The sequence below is a fragment of the Elgaria multicarinata genome, chromosome 8 (assembly GCF_023053635.1).
Source record: "Elgaria multicarinata webbii isolate HBS135686 ecotype San Diego chromosome 8, rElgMul1.1.pri, whole genome shotgun sequence".
NCBI classification, from domain to species: Eukaryota; Metazoa; Chordata; class Lepidosauria; order Squamata; family Anguidae; genus Elgaria; species Elgaria multicarinata.
Window position 1 is genome coordinate 90,505,411 of NC_086178.1, and position 23,599 is coordinate 90,529,009.

Below are 23,599 nucleotides of genomic sequence, written 5' to 3' on the forward strand. Positions count from 1 at the left end.
CCTTTAGGCCTGGACACGACCAAGGATCCTTGCCAGAAAGTTAAATGCAGCCGGCACAAGGTGTGCATTTCCCAGGGCTACCAGCGGGCCATGTGCATTAGCCGCAAAAAGCTGGAGCACAGGTAAGGAAACACCTGGCCTCTCCATTAATCCCTGAATGGGGAATATGTGTATTGATCAAGTCGGTCCTGCTTCTGGCTCTCAGCCAGACATTTTGTGATGAGCTGGACCTTAGTGAGGAAGGATCTAGTAAGCTTAAAGTTATTTCTTTTATGTGATGAAAGTGTTAACAAATTGGGGAAAACATCTTCCAGGTGCTTATCAGCCATCCAGTGGAGTTGCACTTATTAGCCAGAACCCGTAGCAGATATACTTTTTATTGAGCAAGTCAGCACAGTTTGCCTTATGTCCCCACAATAAAAGGACAACAGACTTACTTTCTTTTCTTTTCAAATGTAAATATGAAAAGTTAGAGAAGGGTTTGTGACATCCTTGAGAAAGTGGGTGTACTGCAGGTCACCCTATACTCATAGCTGTGGCGCTCTCCTGCTCCTTCATGGGAACTTCTATTATGGTTCCCTGATGTTCACCTATAGTGGCTCTGCTTTTCCTGTGGCCTTTGAGGTAGGGTGACCATATGGAAATGAGGACAGGGCTCCTGTATTTTTAACAGTTGCATAGAAGAAGGAATTTCAGCAGGGGTTATTTGTATGCATGCAGCATCTGGTGAAATTCCCTCCTCATCACAACATTTAAAGCTGCAGGAGCCCTGCCTAAAATGACCAGATACAAAAGAGGGCAGGGCTCCTTCAGCTTTAACTGTTGTGATGAAGAGGGAATTTCACCAGGTGCTGCATGAATACAAAAGACACCTGCTGAAATTCCTTCTTCTATACAACTGTTAAAGATACAGAAGCCCTGTCCTCCTTTCCATACGTCACCCTACTTTGAGGGACATTTCTCCCGTGTGCAGGGCATATAATGGAAAGTTAAAGCAGGCCAAAACGCTGTGCCTTTAACAGCGACATAGCAGGGAGAAAGCGATAGGTGAAGATTTTCACCTCACCACTTCTCTACACTATGCAAAGTTCCACCTGTTGATTTCTGCTTTGTTATGTTATGTTAGGCACAATGGTGGCATTCCCTTCACAGTATTATTAAGAGCAGATCGTTTATAAGTCTCCCCTTAGTCCTTTGAGGAGCGTTCCACAGTCTGCAAGTTGGGGATATTTCACATTCCATAAATGCCAATGGGAAGAGGACATTTTGTGTGAGGGAGTGTGTGTACACTGTGAGGTTAGCCCAGCTTTAATACGTGCTCCTGTTTCTCTCTTATCTCTCTTTCTCTGCTGCACACACAGAATCAAGCAGCCTGCCGTGAAACTCCATGGAAACAAGGAGAGCTTGTGCAAGCCTTGTCACATGACCCAGCTGGCATCTGTCTGTGGCTCTGATGGACACACTTACAGCTCTGTGGTGAGGAGAAAATAACAATGCCTAACACTGGAAATGAGGTGGTGGTGTGTGTGTGGTGGTTTTTCAGGAGAAAAGACTGCCACACTTTCAGGCTTTGGGCCTGCATGGCTTTGGCCTACATTAGCCAGGGCTGGACACTTTCCAAGAGAGCCAAGTGGTGATGGATGGGCTCACTCATGTGTAGGCTGACACACAAGGGGTCTGAACTTACTCCTGTACTAGGCACCTGATAAGGTTGCCAGTTAGTCAGAACTTCATTGGTCTAGTCAGAACTTTGTCCCAGAATAAGAGTATGTAAAACCAAGTATGAGATAGGGAATGTGTGTCCAGTTTTTATATCTCTACTTTCATGTGTGTGCGTGAATGTTTATTTATCTATTTACTTATGACATTTTTATCACTCCCTCCAGTTATCCACCCACCCATTTTATCCTCACTGCAACCCTGGAAGTACGCTAGGCTGAAAAATAAAACAGAAACTGGCCCAAAGCTACCCAGTGGGCTTCGTAGCTGACTGAGATTTTACCTCAGATTTACCACTCTAACCAAGCACTTTTCTCTGACACTCTAACCCAGCCTTCTCCAAGCTTCACTCTAACCCAGCCTTCTCAGCACAGCCCTCCAGATGTGCTGGACTACAACTCATATTGTCCCCAGCCAGCATGACAATATGCTCATACCTTGAGCCAGACATTCTCAACCTAATCTACCCAAGAGGGTTATGAGGATAAACATTTCCTCCCTGGCAGAAATGCAGCATAGAAATACAATAATTAAATAATCATTACTTGCATCTTGCACAGCTCTTGGCCATGTGCAAAGTTTAATTATAATACTCATTAGGGCCTTTTGGGTGAGAAAGAAAGCTTCCTCTTTCCATGTTTTTGGCCTGAATTGGGGAAATGCACATTATTCTGTCTGTGCTTCAGGAGAACGTTCATCTCACCATGGTGGAAATGTTTGTCTTCTCCCTCTGGATGAGATCCAAAAGTGTGGACTCTTGATGCATCTTTTTAATGTCCAAAGCAGCTCTCCTCTCAGGCTTAGAAACTTTGGCCAGATCTACACTACTGCTTTAAAGCGCTTTATAACAGTTTTAAAGCGCTTTAAAGCAGTTAAAGCGCTTTATAACGGTTATAAAGCGCTTTAAAGCAGTAGTGTAGATCCGGCCCCAGTCCATCTTTTTATCTCACCAATAGAAACCTGTATTTCCGTAATAACGTTTCTTATCTAGGGTATCCACTAGATGGTTCTAGGGGAGATAATTATCTCTCATTCTGGACTTCTATCTGGAAAACCGGAACAATAGTTGCCTATTTCATGTGAAATTCTAAGGAGGAATCGCTAAAACTGTGGAGCACTTTGCACTTCAACATTGCTAAATAAATGGTTGGTTATTCATTAGCGAAGCACCAGAGGTGGTGTTTCTGAGTGATATTAAGGATAATCACATAAAGATAACACCTCTGGTACTTCTGCTAATATGTAACCAACCCACAGAATTATATAAAAATTATATATAACCAATTAGTGGAGGTCCCAAGGGTAGTGTAATTGGGTGATTTTAAAGATTAAGAAGAGGTAATTATGAGCTGGTTGGTGTGTGTTTTTATCTTTCGAGAACAGCTAATATTATCATTATTAAAACCTGCAGCTCTGTGAATCCCTCAGAAATGTTTCTACAGTTAAACAAAAAAAAGGTATGGAGATAATCAAAAAAGTTAAAACTGAGGATAGACAATAGTTTTTAAGAGTGTTTTAAAATTATTTGATAGGGGCTTCACTTCCCATGGTGTACACTCATATTTCTTTTTCCTGTTGTCACCTCTGATTGAACAGATCTTGCAGGGGTTTGTTTTGTTTTAGAAACCCACCAGACCTGTTTAACAGGGGTGAAAGTGGGATGGGTAAAGGCACCAATAGCAGTGAAGTGTCATTTACAGCACCTTTAAATTTCCTGGGGCAGAGTGGGAGGGAATTGAAACTGTTCTCTGTCTCTAGTTTTTATTAGAAAATGGGGAACGTGTGTTCAGATGTTGATATCAAGATGGCTGACCCTCATCACTTTCTGGGGACAACATACTAACAATTGGGACATTGTGAATAGGTTTGGCCAGTTGTTGGACATGAAGCAATGTAAAGCAAATGCCTTTTTAAAAGGATGGACAGCAATGATATAAATATGGTCATGGATTTGAGGTCATCTGACTGTCCTTCTGGACAATGCGAGTCTCTGGGTAATGGCGCAGTGGTATAGTTTTAATATTAGACATGGGTGTTGTGTGCCTTACATTATATACAGTACAGCGGAGCTTCACAGGGTAGTGTGACTCACTGAGTTAAAGCTCATTTGGGTAGCCCCTGATGTGCTGTGCTGACCTACTTTTTTCTGCCTTCTGGCTATTGGAATAGGGGAGCTTGTTCCAGCTAAGCTCTTGCCGTTAGCACATGCAGCTGCATTTAACTCTCTCAAAATAGATAGCTAGTCTTGTGAAGAATTACCTCCCCCTCTCAGCCAGGGGTAAACTGATTCAGAAACATACCTCAAGCAAATTGTGGTGTATTTCCTCCCTGCTGCAAATGAGGGCCAATTTCGTACAGCTCTGGTTTAGCCTGGGGCCTGCAAGGGGATTCTGAGCTGATTACGTCCAGCCATGGGGCAAAGCGGCCATTGGGATGCCGCATGTGGTGGCCAGGTCAGTTTTCAGCCAGCAACAAGGATCATGATGCTTTCCTGCATGCCACCTCACATGCTCAGCGTTAATCTGGCAGTGTGATGGAGCATTCACCCACATAAACAACTGTCTTAGAATTTGGATTACAGAAAAGGTGAATGAAGGAAGACAAAATTATTCATGGTGTGGGGAAAGTGGATAGGGAGACATAGGGCTCCATCACACCTACTTTTTTTATCCAGTTTTCATCCGCAGTTTCCCCCTTCATTTCCTTAGCGAGTCGAGCGCTGGGCACTTTCACGTCAGTGCGTTGTTGTACTCTTTCAGCTCATGTATCTTTTAACCTGGAGCTCTACTATGCCGGCAAAATCTCCCGCCTCGCCTCCTACGTTCTCCTTTCCCCTCACAAGATTTTTTTATTTTTAAAAAATATTTCTTTATTTCTGCAAAATACAATAGTAGAGCAGCCTGAAACTGTTACGGTAAAATTCCCCTAAGATCATATTAAACAAACTCCAAAGAACGGAGGGTAGGAAGCAGGAGGGAGTGCATGGGCTGAGACTGTTGCTGCCCCTTGGCTTGGGAAAGGTGTTCAAGGGAGGAGGAGCGAAGGTTTGTTTTGCTCATTTCAAAGGGTGAGCAGATGAACAACCATTTTAACTAATTTCTTTTGTAAAGGCAGTTAGGTCCCCTCCTTTGCTACAAGGAAGCCAAAATGCTTACGTCTGTTTAATTTTTAAAGATAAAGAGCTCAAACTTGGCATGGGGATAGCTCTTAGGGAGGGCTTTAGCCACCCCAAGTTTTGATTTTAAGGAATTTTTAAAATGGAAATCTGCATAATTTTTAAAGATAAATTTGGCACAGTGATAGCTCTTAAGGAGGGCTTTCAGCATGCCAAGTTCGAATTAGATTGGTTCATCCCTTGATTTTTTTAAGGAATTTTTTTAATTTCCCTCTCTTAAACCCTTTTTGTCATAGTCCACCAATGCGAAGGATCACTTTTCCTTTCCTTTGATCATGCGAAGCTATGCATCACCAAGTTCATAAACTACAGATCTGCTGGTTCCCTTACTCAAGAGTAAATCCCATTAATTTCAACTGCATTTACATCCAAGTCATACTAAAATCCAATGCATGCTTACCCTTGAGTAAACCCCATTGAACAAAGAGAGACTTACTCCTGAGTAAACACATATAGAGCTGACTTTTAATAGTGTGGTCACTCAGAAGCTTTTTTTTAAAAGTCTAAAACAGCAAACTGGAAAGAAGTGCTCTGCAACCCTATGCTTACTTCTGAGATCTTACTTTTACAGCAATTCATGGGAGGGAGGAGAACATTTATTTTACCGGGAGGAAAAATAATCCAGACATTCCCTGCTCTAAAAGGAAATGAAACATGGAGGGGAAGAGGCAAAATGAGTGCAGGACGTGGGCTGCAAAACCGCATACCAGGCATGGCGAGTGTGCGATAAATCACTGGTGTGATGGAGCTCATATTCCTTCTTTTCTCATGCTAGAACCCAGGGTCATCCCATAAAGCTGATTAGTGGGAGATTCAGAGCAGATAAAAGCAAGTACTTCTCCTTTCCACCCAGTGCATAGTCAAGTTATGGACTTCATACCCCAAGATACAGTGACGGCCACCAATTTGGATGGCTTTAAAAGGGACTGAGACAAATTCATGGAGGAAAAGGCTGTCAATGGGTATATGCTAGGGTGACCATATGAAAAGGAGGACAGGGCTCCTGTGCCTTTCAGTTGTATTGAAAAGGGAATTTCAGCAGGTGTCATTTGTATATATGGGGAACCTGGGAAAATTTCCTCTTCATCACAACAGTTAAAGCTGCAGGTGCCCTGCCCTCTTTTAAATCTGGTCACTCTAGTATAGCTCCTGCAGCTTTCACTGTTGTGATGAAGAGGGAATTTCAGCAGGTTCTCCATATATACAAATGACACCTGCTGAAACTCCCTTTTCTATGCAACTGTTAAAGATACAGGAGCCCTGTCCTCCTTTTCATATGGTCACCTTACTGTATGCGATTTCCAGTATCAGAGGCCGTACTCCTATGTATACCAGTTGCTGGAGTACATGAGCGGGAGAGTGGCATTGCACTCATGTCTTGCTTAATGGCCCCTTGGTCTGATCCAGCATGGCTCTTCTTATGGCAGTTGCTCAGGTCTGTTTTGGATTGTTTGAATCTACTGCATTCAGAAGGGTGGCCATGTGTCCTGCTTTCCAGAGGATGATTTTTTATTTGAAGGCATCACCTATTTGAAGGGCTGTCCAGTCCAAGTCCAGTTTAAAGGTAAAGAACCATTGAAGGATTTTCTGGGCCTTGACAATGCCTATCAGCAGCACACAGGGCGCCTGGCTGGGTATATTTCTTGTTAAATTATAGTAACCATTTCTAAATTTGTGTCTATTTCTTCAATAAGCACATGCAAATTTTATGCATGTCTGTGCCATGTTTTGTCCTCGTTTTTGATGCATTTCCTGTTTGGGGCAGTGCATAAGTGGTTACCCTACTTTTCACCCTCCTGCCAACAAAGTCCTCCCTTTCCATAGGTCCCCTCTGTGTGATATTACGCCCCAGTCCTTCCTTTCACTTGCATCCAAATGTACGGATGTTTCATTTCCCAGTTATTAAAATGTTCATGAAATCACAGCAGGCCGGCCAATGGCTGGGGAAACATTTTTGTTTCTTGCAGGAAAGAGGCAGCCGGTTTGTAGCCTATTATGCATCTAAGAATGTTGAGAAGCCTTAGCCTGATTAGTTCAAAACCAGGACACAGTAGGAAATTTCATTCAGGGAGATTAGCACTAAGAAGATTCATTGTTATTTGCTTTTGGTTCCTCTGTTGCCTGAAGAGTTAAATAACAAAACAGTAACAGGATCAGAAGGCTGATCGGCCGGCCGGCCGCAAAAGCCTTCTCTTACAATCTGCCCTTGGAATTCAGAAGGGCCAACTGAAAAGAGACCCTTGTTGCTGTAAGGCAGACCTTTAGATGTACCCATTTGATCCATTCGCCAAGCCAAAGGACAGGCACCAGCATGGGAAGAAGGCAGAAAGCACTGGGACAAATGCACTAGAGGAGCTACCCACAGGGGTCTTAGGAATCACAGAGCCTTGCATATGTGTGTGTGTGTTTTGGAGTGAGTTATAGGCAGGCTGGGGCATTGAAAGCCTGTACCTATGCAACCATTTTGTGCCAAGCTGAATTCTACGACCTGTACAAATTCTGCAAAACAAACAAATTTGCATGTCTCTGATTGTGTGAAATAATCACAATTGCAGAATTGTGCAAAATTTCTTGTGGTTTTGCACGTCATTACAGGGGAAGGGCATGGAGGTATGCACAGCCCTGGAACCCGGGCCACAGCCACTGGAAGTCTTATTCAGCTCCCTCTCCTTCCTCGCCCCCTCTGCTCCAGCTACTACAATTTCTACATATATTGTTCACATGTTTGTGAGCATATCTCTACTGCCATAAGAGTTAGAAGCATGCTTTAAAAATAATCCGAATTGAAGGTGAGATTCTCAGGAAGCCAAATTTTGTGATGGTGGTGATGTTTTCTTTGTTCCTATGGGATCGGCTATAGGAGCAGACTGGTTGAGTCAAGCCACAAACAATCTGCCACCTCCATGGGAGGATTCTTCTGTCTGCAGCTTTCTTGTGCTGCTCTTATTTCTGACTGAGTGGAGACAGCCTAAAGAAACAGGAGCTTTATTGCATCCCACCAAAGAGTTTGCGTGTCCCACTCTTAGGCCTCAGCTAGACAAGGGGGCGTGGTGGAGGGCAACAATCTCGTGATTTTATGATCGTGAGATTGTCGCCCTGATTTATACGTGGCGCGCAACATCACAGTTGCCTTTTTTTTTGTTAAAGGGGAAGGAGCACTCATGCACAGAAGGTTAGTGTGTTTTTAAAAAAATAATTACTTTCCCCACTTCCCCCCCCCCCCAATGGGCACAGAGCTCCTGAGGAGCTCTGTGCCCCATGCCCGGCTCCTTGCGGTCACTCGTGAGGAGCCAGGACAAATTGCGACGGTGGGCGACACTTTCCGCAGTCTCAGGATCATCCCAAGACCGCAAAAAACCCGAGAAAACGGTAGGGTGATACCCCAGGGAAAGAGAGGAATCATCCCTCCCTGCTTCCGGGATCCCCTGTGCATCATGTGGATGCACAGGGACGATCCCGGGACGATCCCCGGGATATCACCCTGTCTAGCTATGGCTTTAGTGTTGCTTCTGGTCAGCATTTTTTGAAGATTGCTGCCTGTGGAGGTGGTGAATGCCTCCTTTTAAAATCAGCTGAGAGATGTCTCTTCATTGGGGTTGACCAAATCCTCTATGAGGAAAGGTTGAAGGAGTTGGATATGTTTAGACTGAAGAAGAGATGATTAAGAGGCAATAGGATAGTCATTATAAAATATTTGTCGGGGTGTCACAAAGATCAGTGGTGGGCAGAAGGTAGATGTTTCAGACTTCAACTCCAAACATTCCTGACCATTGGCCATGTTGGCTTGGGCTTCTGGGAATTGAAGTCTAAAACATTTAGAGATATGCCCTCTTTCCATCCCTGACATAGATGATGGAGCAAATTTGTTTTGTATAGCTAGAGCTGTAGGACCCAAACCACAAGGTTCAAATTACATGAAAGGGGATTTCGACTAAACAGTATGAGCTGATCAACAGTGGAATAGACTGCTTAGGAAGGTGGTGGCCATTTCTTCATTAGAGGTTTTTGAGCAGAGGGACTAGATGGCCACATCAGGGATGTTGTAGGTGGCAGGGGGTGGACTAGATGGCCTTTGATGTTTCTTCCAACTTTATGATTCCAGAAAGAGAGTATTATACTACCATGGAATACTTCCTAAGATCCTGTGTGTCTTGTATTGAGGACATAGGGAAATTTATACATTATACCAGTAAAACAGAGCTATTTTAATCACAATATCAATCCTAGTTGTTGGAAGTGTGCAAAACCACCAGAGGCATCTACCTGCATATGTGATGGATTTTCTAGTTTGGGTCCAGGGCTTTGCCTTCGCCAGTGAGATCAGACAACACGACATAACAATATCTGCAAAACTGGGGCTACTATCTCTCTGTATGGACTCTTAATACACAAAAAAGACATAGAGGACTTTCAGATGGGGTGGAGATCACGTTTCCTTACTGTGGCTTCCTTCCTGGTTCTCTTCCGTGTTTGAAATGAGCTGTAGTTACACGGAGAAGAGAGCAGCGACCATGTGGCCTGTACATTTCAATGGGACACCGTCCTCTTGTGGACATTTTATAGTGCAACCTCCCCTGCACACTGCTGGAAATCTTGACAAACCTGACATATCTCAGAAGAGTCAGGTTTTCTGAGATTCATTTTGTGACGCTAAAACTGAGAAAAGGAGCAGGAGATGTTGTCAAAGTGACCCATGGACTTCCATGAGTAGTCAGTAATGAGCATGTTATAAATAATAGCTCGTTTAAAGAAGCTCATAAATAGCTCCTGACTTTTTTCTGGAGAGCAAGTCATAGCTGCTAACTGGAAAACAGAAAATGAACTTTCTTGTACCATGCGGAAACAGAAAATTTGGGAACTTGCATTAATGGAAAAACTCACCAAACATCTTCAAGTAAAAAGAGGCCAAGTTGAAACTGACACTTTTTGCAAATATTCTATTTATTGAATTTGCTAATACTGAGAAGAACACACGACAACCTCTTAAGACACGCAGAACTCTATGGCATGATGTATTTGGATGATGAAGGATAACTATCAAATAATCTTGCTTGTACTAAATAGAGTTCCTGGGTGATCAGAAAAACTATAAAGAAATAAACTCAGAGGTAAATTTGTTACTTTGAAAAATTCAATAAAGAAGGGGGAAAAGTTATATTCATATTGAAGGTCAACATCATAATATAAATGCTCCTTTTGATCCCTATGATTAAGGTGTTGTTGTTGTTGTTTTGCTTTAACTGTTTAATGGAGTGATTCAGGGGTTATTGTTCATAACTCATTGGATTATAAAAAATCTATTATATACTTGTTTCTGGATATCCAGCCATTGCATTAGATAGTAGGTGGATCTTTGTTTTGTCCTAGAACTTAAACATGACCCTGTCTTAAAGGTTTATGATCTATGTTGGATAAGACTAGTCAGGGACTGACAGGTGGGGGGAGGGGAGTGTCAGGTAGCAGTGGAGGAGCAGGTAAGATGTGGCCAAGGCGGTTCATGGCAGGTTTTGCCAGACCTTTCCAGAGTGCCAGCAGGGTCCCAGCACTGTGGATTTTTCTAACTTGACAGGCAGATGATTAGGGTGGATTTCTTGCTTTCTTCTCTGACTTCTCTTTTCCTGTTTTGCAGTGCAAACTGGAGCAGCAAGCCTGCCTGACCAGCAAACAGCTGACAGTCAAGTGTGAGGGCCAGTGTCCGTGTGCAAGCGAGCATAATCCGACCTCCGCCACAGACATCAAACAAGGTCAGAGAAAGTGTTCTAGCAAATACTTGTGTGACTGTATCCTCTCCGTCTTCCTCTCTCTCTCTGCCTCTCCCTCTCCCTCTCGGGTTTGTATGATATTAACTCAGACTTCACCAGCCTGATGACTTCCAGATGTGTTGAACTACAATTCCCAGGATTCCCCAGCCAACATGCTAGCTGGGGATGCTGGGAGTTGTATGCCCAACACATCTGGAGGGCCGGGAAAGCTGCTGTAGAGACTCGTGCATAATGGGTAGAATGAACTTTTGTTGACTTTTTATGATTATGTGTCAGAAGTACACATATGTAAGCTCAAAAACAACTCAATATGTTTCTGCTCGCTCATGACTCTGCCATATCCCAGTTTGGGGTCCTCTATTCATAGCCTAACATTTGGTTTACAGAGACGTGTACTGGACAAGACCTGGCAGACTTGGGAGATCGGCTGCGTGACTGGTTCCAGCTCCTGCATGAGAATGCCAAGCAGAACAGCTCTGGAAACACAGGGGCCAACCCAGTGACTGGTATGCAAGCTCGTGCCATTGACCTCTATGTATATGCACCCATTCAGTGATGGATACAGGCCTGGACATACTTAAGTGCAGACCCATTAAAATCAACAGGATTTTTGTTTGTTATGACTAGCTTAAGTCCCGCTGATTTCGAAGGGTTTACTCTGAATATGTCTGGATCCAACCCTTAAGCCTCAGCCCTCACACTGTTGTGGAAAGATTGGAATGGAATAAAACCCTCGAGCCTTCTATGTAAGTCTGGATCCAAACCTCAGGCCACATCTTTCACACAGTTGTGGAAAGACTAGAATGGGGCTGTGTAATTCCTGAGATCATCCTTTGTCCTGCCAATATCCATATCCAACAGCTGTCTTCTTCTGAGAAACTATATATTCAGAAATATCACGTGGTGCGACCCTCCTTGGACTCTACTTTTTCAGGCTGGGGTTGGAGAATCGCACAATTGAATAGATTCCCATTTAAAACAAAAAACACCAAACAACTTTCCTTGCCCTTGGAAAATTTACATTTTGTGGATAAAGGTTCTAAACTGTGATTTCTCCCTGACTTGCTAGTTTTCTACATACAGGGGCTTTTTGATACAAAATAGTGCTCAGACATGTGATTCACAGCCTCCAGTCTGATGAGGCAAAGTCATGTGATATTTCTGTCCTAAGCGATGGCTACTGAATGTTTAGTTTCCTCCAAGTTGTACTAGGAGGAATTAGGGCTGTTTGGTACAGGTGTGAATTCCCTTACATAAATGCCCAGCACAGCAACAATGGTATTAAGGGTTGGGCGACTTGTGGCCCTCCAAATGTTTTAGCCTACAACTCCCATGATCTCCCACCATTGGCTGTGCTGCTAGAGCTGGTGGGAATTGTAGGCCCAAACCCCTGCAGGGGGGCACTGATTGCCCACCCCTTTGTTAAACATTTGACAATATTTTAGGATAAATGTGTTAAAGCTACATGTGCCACAAGATACGGGGAAGAGGACTGGGTAGGGTGGGGTGGGAGGACTACAGTCAGTTATTCCGGCAACTCCGCTTGTTGAATTGAATGGGCCTCTACAAGGGCACAGGCTCATTCATTTTAATGGAGCTTGCACAGCAGATGTACCTGGTAAGTTGTACCTATTCTGTCAGTCTTCATTCTTTCTGTGGCTTCAGTGCTTTATTTTCCCTTGGCGAATCTAAACTGTTTGGCTTTGGCTTACTAGCTTCTTCTTGAACACCACTTTAGAAGCAGTGGCATTTTGCTACTAAACCAGTCTTTTTCTTTGGCTGCGTTTGTTTATACACCATTCAACTAGTCCTTGAGCCACAATCACTTTAATCCAGGGGAATTCTGTGCACTAATGCCGATCTTACACATGTTGTGTGTTGGCTGAATACCTGTGCCTTTGTCTTCAAAGCCATTCTGAGAAATCTAGCCCTCAAAAGGAGAGCTGGAGCCTTGATTTGCCAGCTGGCTTGCAGCTGGTAGTTCTTGTGACCAAAGAAAAGCCTTCATCACAGCGAGGTGACTGGTTCGTTGTGAGCGAGACACTGTTTTTGCATTAAAACCAGCATATTCGCTCACAGGCTGGATGGAAGTTGTGGCCTCCCCGCTTTGCTGGCCGCAGTGTGAGCCACAACAAGGCAAACATTTTTGTGCGCTTATTGAAAATCAGTCCCTGAGCAGAGTCAGCAGATTGGTCCCAAAGCGTACAGGGAGTGTGAAGAGCGATCAGTCGGGAGGAAGATCGTTAGTTTAAATGTCAGGGAAGAGAAACCACCAAGCCGAATGCTTCTCCCGCAGGGATTGCGTTGGATGAAATCAGTGGCACTCGCTGCATCTCAAGCAGATGCTTCTTGTCTTCTGCCACCCTCGGCTGTGTGCTTTCGGCCCTTGGCTTTCATAAGCAGACCAGGGAGCCAAGATGGCTTTCTTCCAGCTGCTAGAAAGTCCATCTGGAGCCAGGCTGCCGGGAACGTCACCCATTGTGCATGGGCTAGAAGGAAGCCGTTATTGCGGGGGGCTAGCAAGGGCCCATCTCCCTTATTGGCAGGGCCACTTTGAGGAGCGAGCTAAGGGTCGTGGTGGGTGAGCACTAGAATTCTGCATCCAGGCTGAATCCTGTGGCCTGTGTAAATTATGCACGTTAAAGTTTATATGCCGCTTCTCATCTGAAATGAAACCCAAAGCAGCTACAAAAGAATAAAAACACACAAAAACTGCAGACACAATCATATCATGAGTCTGGTACAAAGATATTCAATTGGCTGGGAGGGGGAACCAAAGTAAACAGATATGTTTTCAATAAATGCCAGTGTTGGACTTCTTTTAGGCATAACACAGAGGGGCGAGGCACTTCATGCAGTACTGAAGGAGCCCAGCCTTCTGCTCAGTTTTCACTCTGTAGCTCCTGTATATTTTCAGCCAGACCTATAGGTCTTCATAGCCCTGTGCACAAGGAGCTAGCTTGCTCCTTTAGAGTAACAAGTGGGACCTGCCATAAAAGGTTGCAGCGTATTTTCACCTCCTAATACAGTCTTCCCCAACCTGGTGCCTTCTAGATGTGTTGAACTACAACTCCCATGATAGCCAGACAACAGTGCCTGGGGATTATGAGAGTTGTAGTCTAACACATCTAGAGGGCATCAGATTGAGGAAGGCTGTCCTAATAGGAGCCCTTCTGTTCAGAGTGTCAGCCGAAGGATACACCCCATCTCCTTGCTCCCCAGTTTAGTGTTTCCAACTGACACTCAACAGTCCATGCTCCTGAGCATTCTCGCTCTTCATTGGGCTGGCTGGTTTTTTGTTATGTTTTTTGGGGTGGGTTTGCCTCCTTTTTGTTTTTAAAAATGTGTTTTGTACTTCTTCACAAGTTGGGCTTTACTCCTGTTTCTCAGTGGCCCTGTTGTGACTCCAAACCTGCCAACACTCAACTACCTATGTCCACTATTAGCGGGAATGATGAAAGCTAAGATTCTCAGGATGCCGGGGTTCTGCAACCAAAGTCTGCAATCGTGGAACTGCAGAATACAGGCAGTGCTCATGATACCTTTTATGGGCATTGAGGAAATACAAAGGCCCGGTGGCTTTGTCTCACTCTTCTCTCTGCCTCTCCCTTCTTCTTCTTTTTTTTTTGCACCGTCTGTCTGAAGTGCTGGACAAGAGCCTGGTGGCCAGTTGCAAAGACTCCATTGGCTGGATGTTTTCCAAGCTGGACACCAACAGCGACCTTTTCCTGGATCAGACAGAGCTGGCAGCTATCAACCTGGACAAGTATGAGATCTGCATCCGGCCTTTCTTCAACTCCTGCGACACCTATAAGGATGGGCGTGTCTCCACTGCGGAGTGGTGCTTCTGTTTCTGGAGAGAGAGTGCGTCAATACAAGGTTTCCTCCTGCAGGCGGCACCGTCTGTTGTGTTAGCTCCTTTCAGTCAGTGGGATGCTGTCGTTCCATAGTGACTGCTAAGCATTATAGTAGAAACTCACACGCGCGCACACACACACACACACACTGACAAGTTAACCAAATGCTTCTCCCACTCTTTCCTTTATGGCACTATTGCTGCCAGATTTCAGGGAACTAAGCTAAGGGTTTCTTGGCTGATGTGTTTATTGTGTGTTAGTGCTATGTTTACGTTGGTTTAAACAGGAACTCAAAACTGTAATAATAACACAATACCTCGTGTTTATGCAGTGCTTTCCCCTAGCTACTTAAAGCCCTTCGCATAAGTTGTCTTTGCAATCCTTATAACAACCCTGCAAGATAGGCCACTGCCATTGTCCTCTTATCACCGACTGGGGAAGGGCTGGGGGAGAGGAACATCCTTGTGAGTGAGTTCACGGCTGAGATATTATAATTCTGAACTGGTTTGGCAGTGCTGGAATGGAATGGATGGACTCTTTGCTTTGGGTGTTACAGAGCCTCCCTGTCTTGTGGAACTGGAGAGGATTCAGATCCAGGAAGCAGCAAAAAAGAAGCCTGGTGAGTTGTGGAAATGTGAAGATAAATATTTGGGAGCTTCTGGAGGAGGGGGAAGGGGTTATTTGTTTTCCCCTAACATTTTTAGTACTAGAAACCTTGAGTTAATCAATGAATCATAATATGTGTGCATAGGAGTGTGTTTTAAGTGTTCCAAGTGCTTCAGTTACATCAGGGGTGGGCAGAAGGTACATTGGGATCTACTAGTACATCTCTGGGTGATTTTCAGTAAAACTGCAGAGGCTTCCGAGTCCCTACTGTTTAACACTGAGATTATTGTCGGTGGCCCTCCTAATCATGCCACATTTAGGAGAGATACATTTTAAAGCTATTTGAAGGAGGGCCTTTTCCATAAATAAAGAATAGCAAGGAAATGGTGGCCACCACGGAGAAGGCCTTCCTTCAAATAGTCTTAAAATGTATTTCTGCACTCCACCTAGATTGAGCGGCTATTTGTTCATCGGTTTTTCTGAAGCAAACTGAATGACGTGTGTGATGTTCATATGTAAATATATGCAAAGTTAATGGTTTATATTATGCATAAAGTCCCAGGAAGTAAGTAGGCCTCAATGTACTTACAATTTCTATGCACAGGTTGGGTTCGAAAGGGAGGGGGGGTTGAATGCCTGAGTGCTGATTGGATGGTGGAGGGGGAGTGCTTGGATTGGCTGTGTGAGAGTGGGAGGAGCTAGAGAAATGTAGCTCTTTATATAGAGAGTCTGAGCTGACAGCAAGACAGTTAAGTAAGGGGTATGATAAGAGATAGAAGTGTAGGATTCTGTGGGAGAAGTGTATGAGACAGTGAGCGTGTGGGTTAGGATTCTGTGAAGAGAATTGAAGTGTATGATTCTGTGAGAGGCAGATACTGTATAGGAAGGTTTGGTGTGGGTTATTGACATTGAGAATAATAGTATTATATAGTCGAACCTTGTGAGAAAGAATTGACAGAAACTATTATGCTTAGGAACCTTGTAACCATACGCATTTGAACTGAGGAAACCAATAAGCTTGTTCATGCACTTACTTATGTTAATAAATTCTAATTTCATTTAAATAACTGGTGTCGTCTGTCGAGAAGTGACGGAGAAGAGAACAATTAATGGTGGTAGCGGAATGGGAAACTGAGGGCTAGGTTGCTGGGCTGTGGAGCTGTGGGGCCTGAAGAATAAAGGCGAGACAGGAGCAGCAGTAGTAGGCCAAAACTCTCACACACGTCATTAGCATAGGAGGGATTGAAGTAGGTCCTGGGTGCTGGTGGCGTGGATAGTCCTGTCAGGTAGCTTGTGGGCGTCTCAGGTGAAATTGAGACGGCGCAGGTGGGCAGGACATCACAGCGTGCCCAGCAGTTTCCTTTTTTGAGCTAAGATGGAATGCTGCCTCTGATACCACATAGTATGCATAAATCCACAATCCTTCTCAATTGCTGGAATATTAATGTCAGGTTTGTGTTTGAGCCTTGTCATACTGTAATTGTATTTTGAGGCATTTCAGTTTTCCTGGACATTTCTCACTGTCCTTTTGACAAATGCTCGTTTTATTATGTTCCACCTCTGCATTTTACCCCACAGCAAGCTAATTCCAACTATGCAACGCAGCTTGACAAATTTGCTAAGAGAAACTTGCTGCGTGCGTCTGGGCCAGAGATGGTAGTTTTTAGCAGAGTTGAAAGTGGTTTGAGAACTTCCTCTGGTTGTACACATACATTTCTCTTGTCAGCTCCAGCTTGGTAGGTTTCTGAAACAATTCCAAAACCTGCCAAACTTATTTACCAGAGGCAAAGAAAATGGGACAGGTTCACCCACCACACTCAGTAGCGAACTCTTTCAAATTTATTTATTTATTACATTGATATACCGCCCCATAGCCAAAGCTCTCTGGGCAGTTTTCAAATGGCCTTCAACCCTCTGAAGAAACAATTGCCTGCCTCCAGCCTATTTGAGTTCAGACACCGTGGTAGGAGACAGTCAAGAGTTTGTGTTTGTTATTTCCAGAGGGTCGAAGGTGATTTGACAGAGTATTCTGACTGGCTCCATGGTTGGGATCCTTTATAAAAAGAGGTAAAAAGGAGACCCAAAGGGAGCGGTCATGACATGGGGACCTTCTAATCCTTCTCCCCTAGCCTATTGTTTCCTTCATCTCCCAGTATGAGCTAGTAATAGTTTCATTCCTCAGTTATTGAGAAAGTTGATATTGATCAGAAGAGAATTTTCTGAGAATGTTCTCTACCTCATCCTTTGCCAAAGAGTTGGAGTATTTTGCCTTTTCCAGTGAATATTCACTGAAACCCTCCTCCTTAATTTCAAAATCAACAAGAAGGATGGAGAATTTTGGGAGGCAATTTTTAGTCAGCCCTAGATTTACATAGCCATTTTTGTCAGGAAAATAATCATTATGTGGGGATTTTCTCCTATGGTTTAGCTGACGTGTGGTGAGATTTTACATTTAACTGTGTTCCGAAGAAGTTGGTTTTTGAAAGTAGTTCAAGATATGGTTGTAGTTGTTTTAAATATCTCTTACAATTGAAGCTCTTTTCTTATTCAAACTGTACCTTTCTTTAAATTCTCAGTTAAGGTAGTGAATCTCAGGGGGAGATTCACTGCGTGCCTATATGTCTGCTAGCAATAAGTGTCGTGTAGCTCATTTTCCTAAGAGTAAAAATCCATTGCTGCGGCTGTTATATCTAATTGCCCCAGTTCCAAGGATTGCTTTTGTTTCCCCAGGGGTCTTTATTCCCAGCTGTGATGAGGACGGGTACTACCGGAAGATGCAGTGTGACCCAAGCAGTGGGGAGTGTTGGTGCGTTGACCATCTTGGCATGGAGTTGACAGGAACACGGATGCATGGGAATCCAGACTGTGGTAAGGAACATGGAGAGGAAGAGGGGACAACTCTGTGTGTTGTGTTTGGGGTTGCGGGGAGATACACATTACAAGTGGGGCCTGCAACAAAATGTTGCAGTGTGGGTGCTCCTGTTCAAAGTACCATCATCCAGTCGTGCCTTCTTTCGGAATATTCCATTCCATTCCCATTCCCCCCCCCCCCATTTTTTCTTCCCAGCAGTATGGCTAGGGAGCATGCTCAGTCTTCAGTGGGCTGTTCAGGTTTCTCGCCTTGTCACCCACTTTAGAGTGTTTTGTTTGTTTGTGTTTCGGTACTTCTGCAAATCCCCAAGCCTGCTGGTACCTCCTCTTATGCATGGATGGTGCCATTTTTGCTACATACTGAATGGCGCTCAAATATGAGTCTGCTGTTATATAGGATATGATTTTCACAGGCCTCTTGTGTGGAGGCAGAAAAGGAAGGAAGCAGCAGGAGAAGCAGAGGAAAAAGCAGAGAAACTATCCACTGTTTCTGCTATAAGTCTTGATAGGAGAACCTGGCGAATCAGGAGGATATTGCTATGCTTTGTAGTTTCTTCCATCCTTCTCTGGTGAGTGGGACATCCAGTGCAGCCTTACAGGATGAGATTCCTTTAAAGGAGGGAGCATAGGAGACCTGTGGTATCTTTTGTAATCTGCTTATTTTCAAAGTAGAGAGTGAGGGTATGTTACAGGGGTGCAGAAGCAAACATACCGGCAAGTAGCCCTCAGCATCCTGGAAACCAATCAGCTCTTTTTCCTGAAATCTCTAAATAACTTTGCCAGACAAAATCTGGATCCATCCAGGTGCATAATCATAGCAGAAAGGTATATTCTAACCTGGCTTGAAGCAAGAGCAGTCCAATTGCCATTGTCCCCCGTCAGCAACCAGGGGTCTGTCTGTACGTCTTCTTTGCCCCATGGTGGGTGTGTGGTGGCCCTGCGATAGTTTTACAACGACCCGCAGCCACCACGGGGCTTTCCACCGAAGCTGTGCCTTGACAAAGTTGGGGACTTACCCTGACTTTTTCCTTTGAAGCGAGGTCACCACGGCCCTTCCGCTGCATGACTTCGCTTCAGAATCGAGCCGGGGACATTCTGGGGTGGATGGCAACCGCTGATTGGTAGCCAGAAGCCAGGCAGGGGGTGGGCTCAAGTACTACAGAAAGGCCACACTGCCTCCTGCAATGGAGTTTAGTGGCAAAGCGGCGTCCCATGCCAAATGCCATTTTTGAATCTCAGAACAGCCTGGCCTCGCAACGGCTCCATTTCTGCAGAACCCTAAGAGTTTATGCGCAGAGGTTACTGTCTCAACTATTTTAATTCATGCTACAGCATAGAAAAATCTCCTGTCCAGCAAACCGGAAGTTAGGTGAATCAGTACGTTTCCGACCGGCGCCTTCCTTGTTCTCGTTGCTGCAGATGACATTGTTGGATTCTCGGGGGACTTTGGGAGTGGCGTTGGATGGGAAGACGAGGAAGAGAAAGAGACCGAGGAAACCGGCGAGGAGGCCGAAGAGGAGGAGGGAGAGGCGGGAGAGGCAGATGACGGGGGCTACATCTGGTAGAAGCAACTCAAAGCACAGTTTGGTCAGGATGCTGGCAGTAGGGCTGGGGGACAGCAGTCAAAACTCAAAGGAGAGGAACAGCTTAACAAGATGATCAGGAAACACAGTTGAATGTAACTAACTACGGCAGAACATGTTGTGCGAGTGTGTGTGTGTGTGTGTGTGCGCATGTGTGCCTGCCTGGGTGAGTCCATTCTCTTTACATGGCCATGGGGACGATCTGCTTTCTCCCAGCTTAGCAGAGATCAAAGTTGTAGCAAAGCCAAATGGGAAGGGGAAAGTTCTCTGCACTATAGGTTCAGGTGGGTTCTTTTTAAAAATAATAATAATAATAATTTAATTTCTAGATTGCCAGTGACCCATTTCAGCTCCTAGCTAGACTTGCAAGGCCCGAGAACTACATTTGCCTGCCCCCTTCGGATCTCTAGCTGTGGTACCTAGCAATATCCTGAAGTAATTAATGCACTGTTAAGAGACATGTATCGTGGTACACTAGATCGCCGCTGGCATTTTGCAGTCACGCCCTGAAAACAGCCAGGAGATCTTCCAAGGGTTCCTGAGTCGTCATTGCAGCAGAAGAGATGTGATCACCAGGATTTGACTGACAGGCCAAGGATTAGAAGCAGCCCTTCTTCCTTTCAACTAAACGTTAGGTCAAGGACCATATCGGAGCAGGACAGGTAGCACAGATTGATAGTTCCAAATGTAGCTCAATAGCTGTCATATCAAGGACTCACCTAGAGGGACCTGCAAGATCCTGTCTTCCTGGAATATTTCCTGTAGAAGGCTGGCCATCCTACACCTGAGTGAATAGTTGACTTGTGATCACCTCCGATGGGCTCATGATTGCCTGATCAGAGGGCTCTGGGACTGGGGCTTTTTCAAACGTGTCCCAAATGTATCTCTAGTTGCTTTCCATTTAGCTGATGTGCCTGCTAGAGCTGTGGAATAAAGGTCTTCCTTGTCAACCCTTGATGCCCTGATAGAGAGACAGAGGCATTCTGACACAAGGATGCCTGAGAACGGGGGTTAAAGGAAAGGGAAATAAAACTATTGATTGTGGGAGACAAATGAGCGGGGACACACAGGATAAGTGAAGACAAAAAGCAGCCCTAGGTAGAAATGACATCCCGATGGTGAAAGGACAACCTTCACCCATCAGCAGTGAAACAGCCATCCCAGTAGCTTTGCATCTGACCGATCCCAGATTGGACTGTGTGTTTGCTCTTGGCTGGTTCGTTTCTAGATAGTCCTGGTGCTCTTTTCCTGTCGGCGGGGTTTTATGCTTTTCACCCAGGTCGGATTTAACCACCACGGTAAATTAAATTCTCTTTTTATTTAGAGAGATACTTTCCCCACTTCCCCCGCATTCAGACACACTTAGTGCTTTGTGGGCATGTATTCTCGCAAGTGTGTGGTTGCGTGCGTTGCGCTGCAGCCATGGATGCCCTCAGGTGGCACAAACAAAGGGTGGGTGCTTGTGTGTGGATGTGTGTGCTTCTGTACGTAGAAAATGGGGGACAGCCAGCTTGGCTTACATTGAGCATCCCAGAGCTTACGCAAACCTGAGCTGCCGGTAGAGCCATGTAGGCTTGATATGCTTCTGCATCTCCTTAAAATATACACAATAATAGTGAGATTTTAGGCGAGCTATCCTCCCAGTAAGCCCAGCCACATGCTTGCAGTGGTACCATAACAGAGAACTCTTATGTAGCCCAGCTGTGATAATAAACGGGCCTTGCTGTGTTTGAAACTCTCTACCTTCTTTCTTGCCCAGGCTTACTCTTTCTATATGTCTATTCTCTCTCTCTCTTTCTCTCTCTCTCTCTCTCTCTCTCACACACACACACACAATCACACATGCTCACACAGTTCACAGCCCTCCTGCATTCCACTATCCCCCCCCCCCCAGTTCTCCTGAGAGAAGAATAGATTATGACTGAGCGAGACTTGTGTCTGTGTGTCACTTCAGGAAGGGAATGACCTTCTCAGTTGTGGCCTATGGGGATTTCATTTTCTTTGGGATTGCAGTTTTCTGTCTCCTGCCCTCCCTTCTGTTTCTGCTGTTAAAGAGTCCGTTTGCATCCTGTTAAGATGTACTCAAGCTTTCGGCCTCTGGAAGCCCTGCTTCGAGACTTCCCCCTCGTTTCTCGGTGGTTGCCTTTGGAGCCTTCCTCCTCCTGTTTGCCTCATGCCTGGGCGTGTCTGAGGCCAGGGTTTGAATTTCCCAGTTATGCATGTTTAATTACCTGTAAATACATTTCTTAAAATCAAAGAAGCAAATGTCGCTAACTCCACTGTCCGGAGCAGCAGAATGAATTGTTGAAGGAAGAGAATGGTAGACAGGGACAAGATCAGCATCAGGGGGTGTTCTAGCTGCGTTAACAGGTCTTACTATTCTCCCTTCAGCTTTGAGGACTCTGGCTGAAGACAGGCAATAGTGTGTGTTCCTCTATCCCCACCCGCAAGCGTCTAAGGCAGTGTGACAGGACAAATGGCGGCCTGTGGTGTCGATGCCCATCCAAGTCTTGCCTCTGTTCCCAAGGTTCGTAGGTTTTTGTTGTCAAAAGTTAGACCTCAGACCTCAGCTGCTCATAAACATATATGACCAGAAAGAACAATGGGACAAAAGGAATAATCGTGCGTGCATGGGAAACGATGGCTCTGCCGTACCACTTTCAGTGCTTTAGAAACACTCACCACATTTTACACCTCCAGTTTAAGGTTGGCTCTGCCTGTTCAAGAGACAGCAGTAGGACAAAAGATGTACACACCCACCAGAGGAAGCAGAACCTCTCTCAAATCACTTTTCAACTCGCTTTCAACTCTTGTCTGCCTCCAGCCTTAACTTAGAAAAAGCACCCCTTGTTTTGTAATGCATTTTCAGTTGGTTCATATTGCGCCATGACACATTTCCTGGCCATTGTGGTCACCAGAGCAGAAGAGCTTTTGTCCCAGTGGAAGAATCTCTAGTCTCCCCAGTAGAGATAACCACGACAAGCAGGTTTCAGTGCAAACTAAAGATATTCTTTTCCTCCTTGGGTAGCCAACTGCTTTCCTAACAGAGACCAGATCAATTTGCAGGAGCAAATGTCCTGATCACCACAGCTCCATGAGAGGAAAAATACTCTCTAGCTGTAGCGTTGATTCTGATTATGCAGCTGCCTAAAGCCATGGGGCAGTATCCACCAGTATTATTCTACAAACTAAAATAGTGCTTGCTGAACACTGCCAAACCTTTACATTGTGCAAGCGATCGCCCTTTACACTCCCGCAAGTGGTTGCACAACGGCTTTGCACAAGCAAAATGTTCAACTGGATTCTCATGTTGCTCATAGTTTGGAACTTAGTTTCTGTTAGCACCATGATGTCATTTGGGCTAATGCAGTGACACAGTTGGATGCTGCCCATGGAATCAAGACTTAGTACTGAGCCACAGCTCTTGAACCTTCTTTGCTAGGGCTCCCACATATCTGGGATAACATGGTAGGTCTTTTCCAAGTCAGGGCAGCTAACCTTTGGGGCATGCTTGAGTCGAAGACCTTCTTTTTCTACAAATGAACCACTGCCTTTCCAAGGGGAGGAATCACCCACCCTCGTCTTTACTCAGACAGTTAAGATATATTCAATTAGCCTGGCTTTTAAAAACAACAACACTTTGCTCTTGTCCTTCAAGCCAACAAGCTAGTCTGAACTTGTAAATAAGGAAGCAACACTTCACACATACTCTCACAACCCCTTCCTTTTCACAGCTTTGCTTTCCACAGCACTCCCAACCAGCAAGACTGAGTTGTTTTCAATAAGAGCATAAAGCTGTCTAACCAGCCTGGGAATTCAATACCATGTATGACTTCTTCTTTTTAAAGAAAAAGAAATAAAGGCTCTCTTTCCCCCCTGGGGAACAAGCTAGGATATCATCAGCATTGGCATCACCATATCAAGTAGCACTTCCATCGCTGGAACTCATATCAGGCAGCTCAGGCAATTTCACCTGCTTTGTCATCTTTGTGCTGGCAGGGAGGGAGAGGAGGTAGGAGAGAAAAT

General features: G+C 44.8%; 1 protein-coding gene across 2 annotated transcripts in view; it reads left to right on the plus strand.

Annotated features, from left to right (window-relative positions):
- SPOCK2 (SPARC (osteonectin), cwcv and kazal like domains proteoglycan 2) overlaps positions 1-22,875 on the plus strand; it is an 81,623-nt gene extending 58,748 nt beyond the window's left edge. The window contains exons 3-10 of one of the 2 annotated variants that reach the window (XM_063132993.1): positions 8-122; positions 1,362-1,476; positions 10,524-10,638; positions 11,043-11,162; positions 14,302-14,535; positions 15,070-15,132; positions 17,850-17,987; positions 19,410-22,875. In XM_063132993.1, the coding sequence (XP_062989063.1) occupies positions 8-122; positions 1,362-1,476; positions 10,524-10,638; positions 11,043-11,162; positions 14,302-14,535; positions 15,070-15,132; positions 17,850-17,987; positions 19,410-19,555 (1,046 nt within the window). In that variant the 3' untranslated portion in view covers positions 19,556-22,875. The remainder of the gene's footprint in view (positions 1-7; positions 123-1,361; positions 1,477-10,523; positions 10,639-11,042; positions 11,163-14,301; positions 14,536-15,069; positions 15,133-17,849; positions 17,988-19,409) is intronic. The other variant, XM_063132994.1, reaches the window with a different exon arrangement.
- The last annotated feature ends 724 nt before the right edge of the window (positions 22,876-23,599 follow it).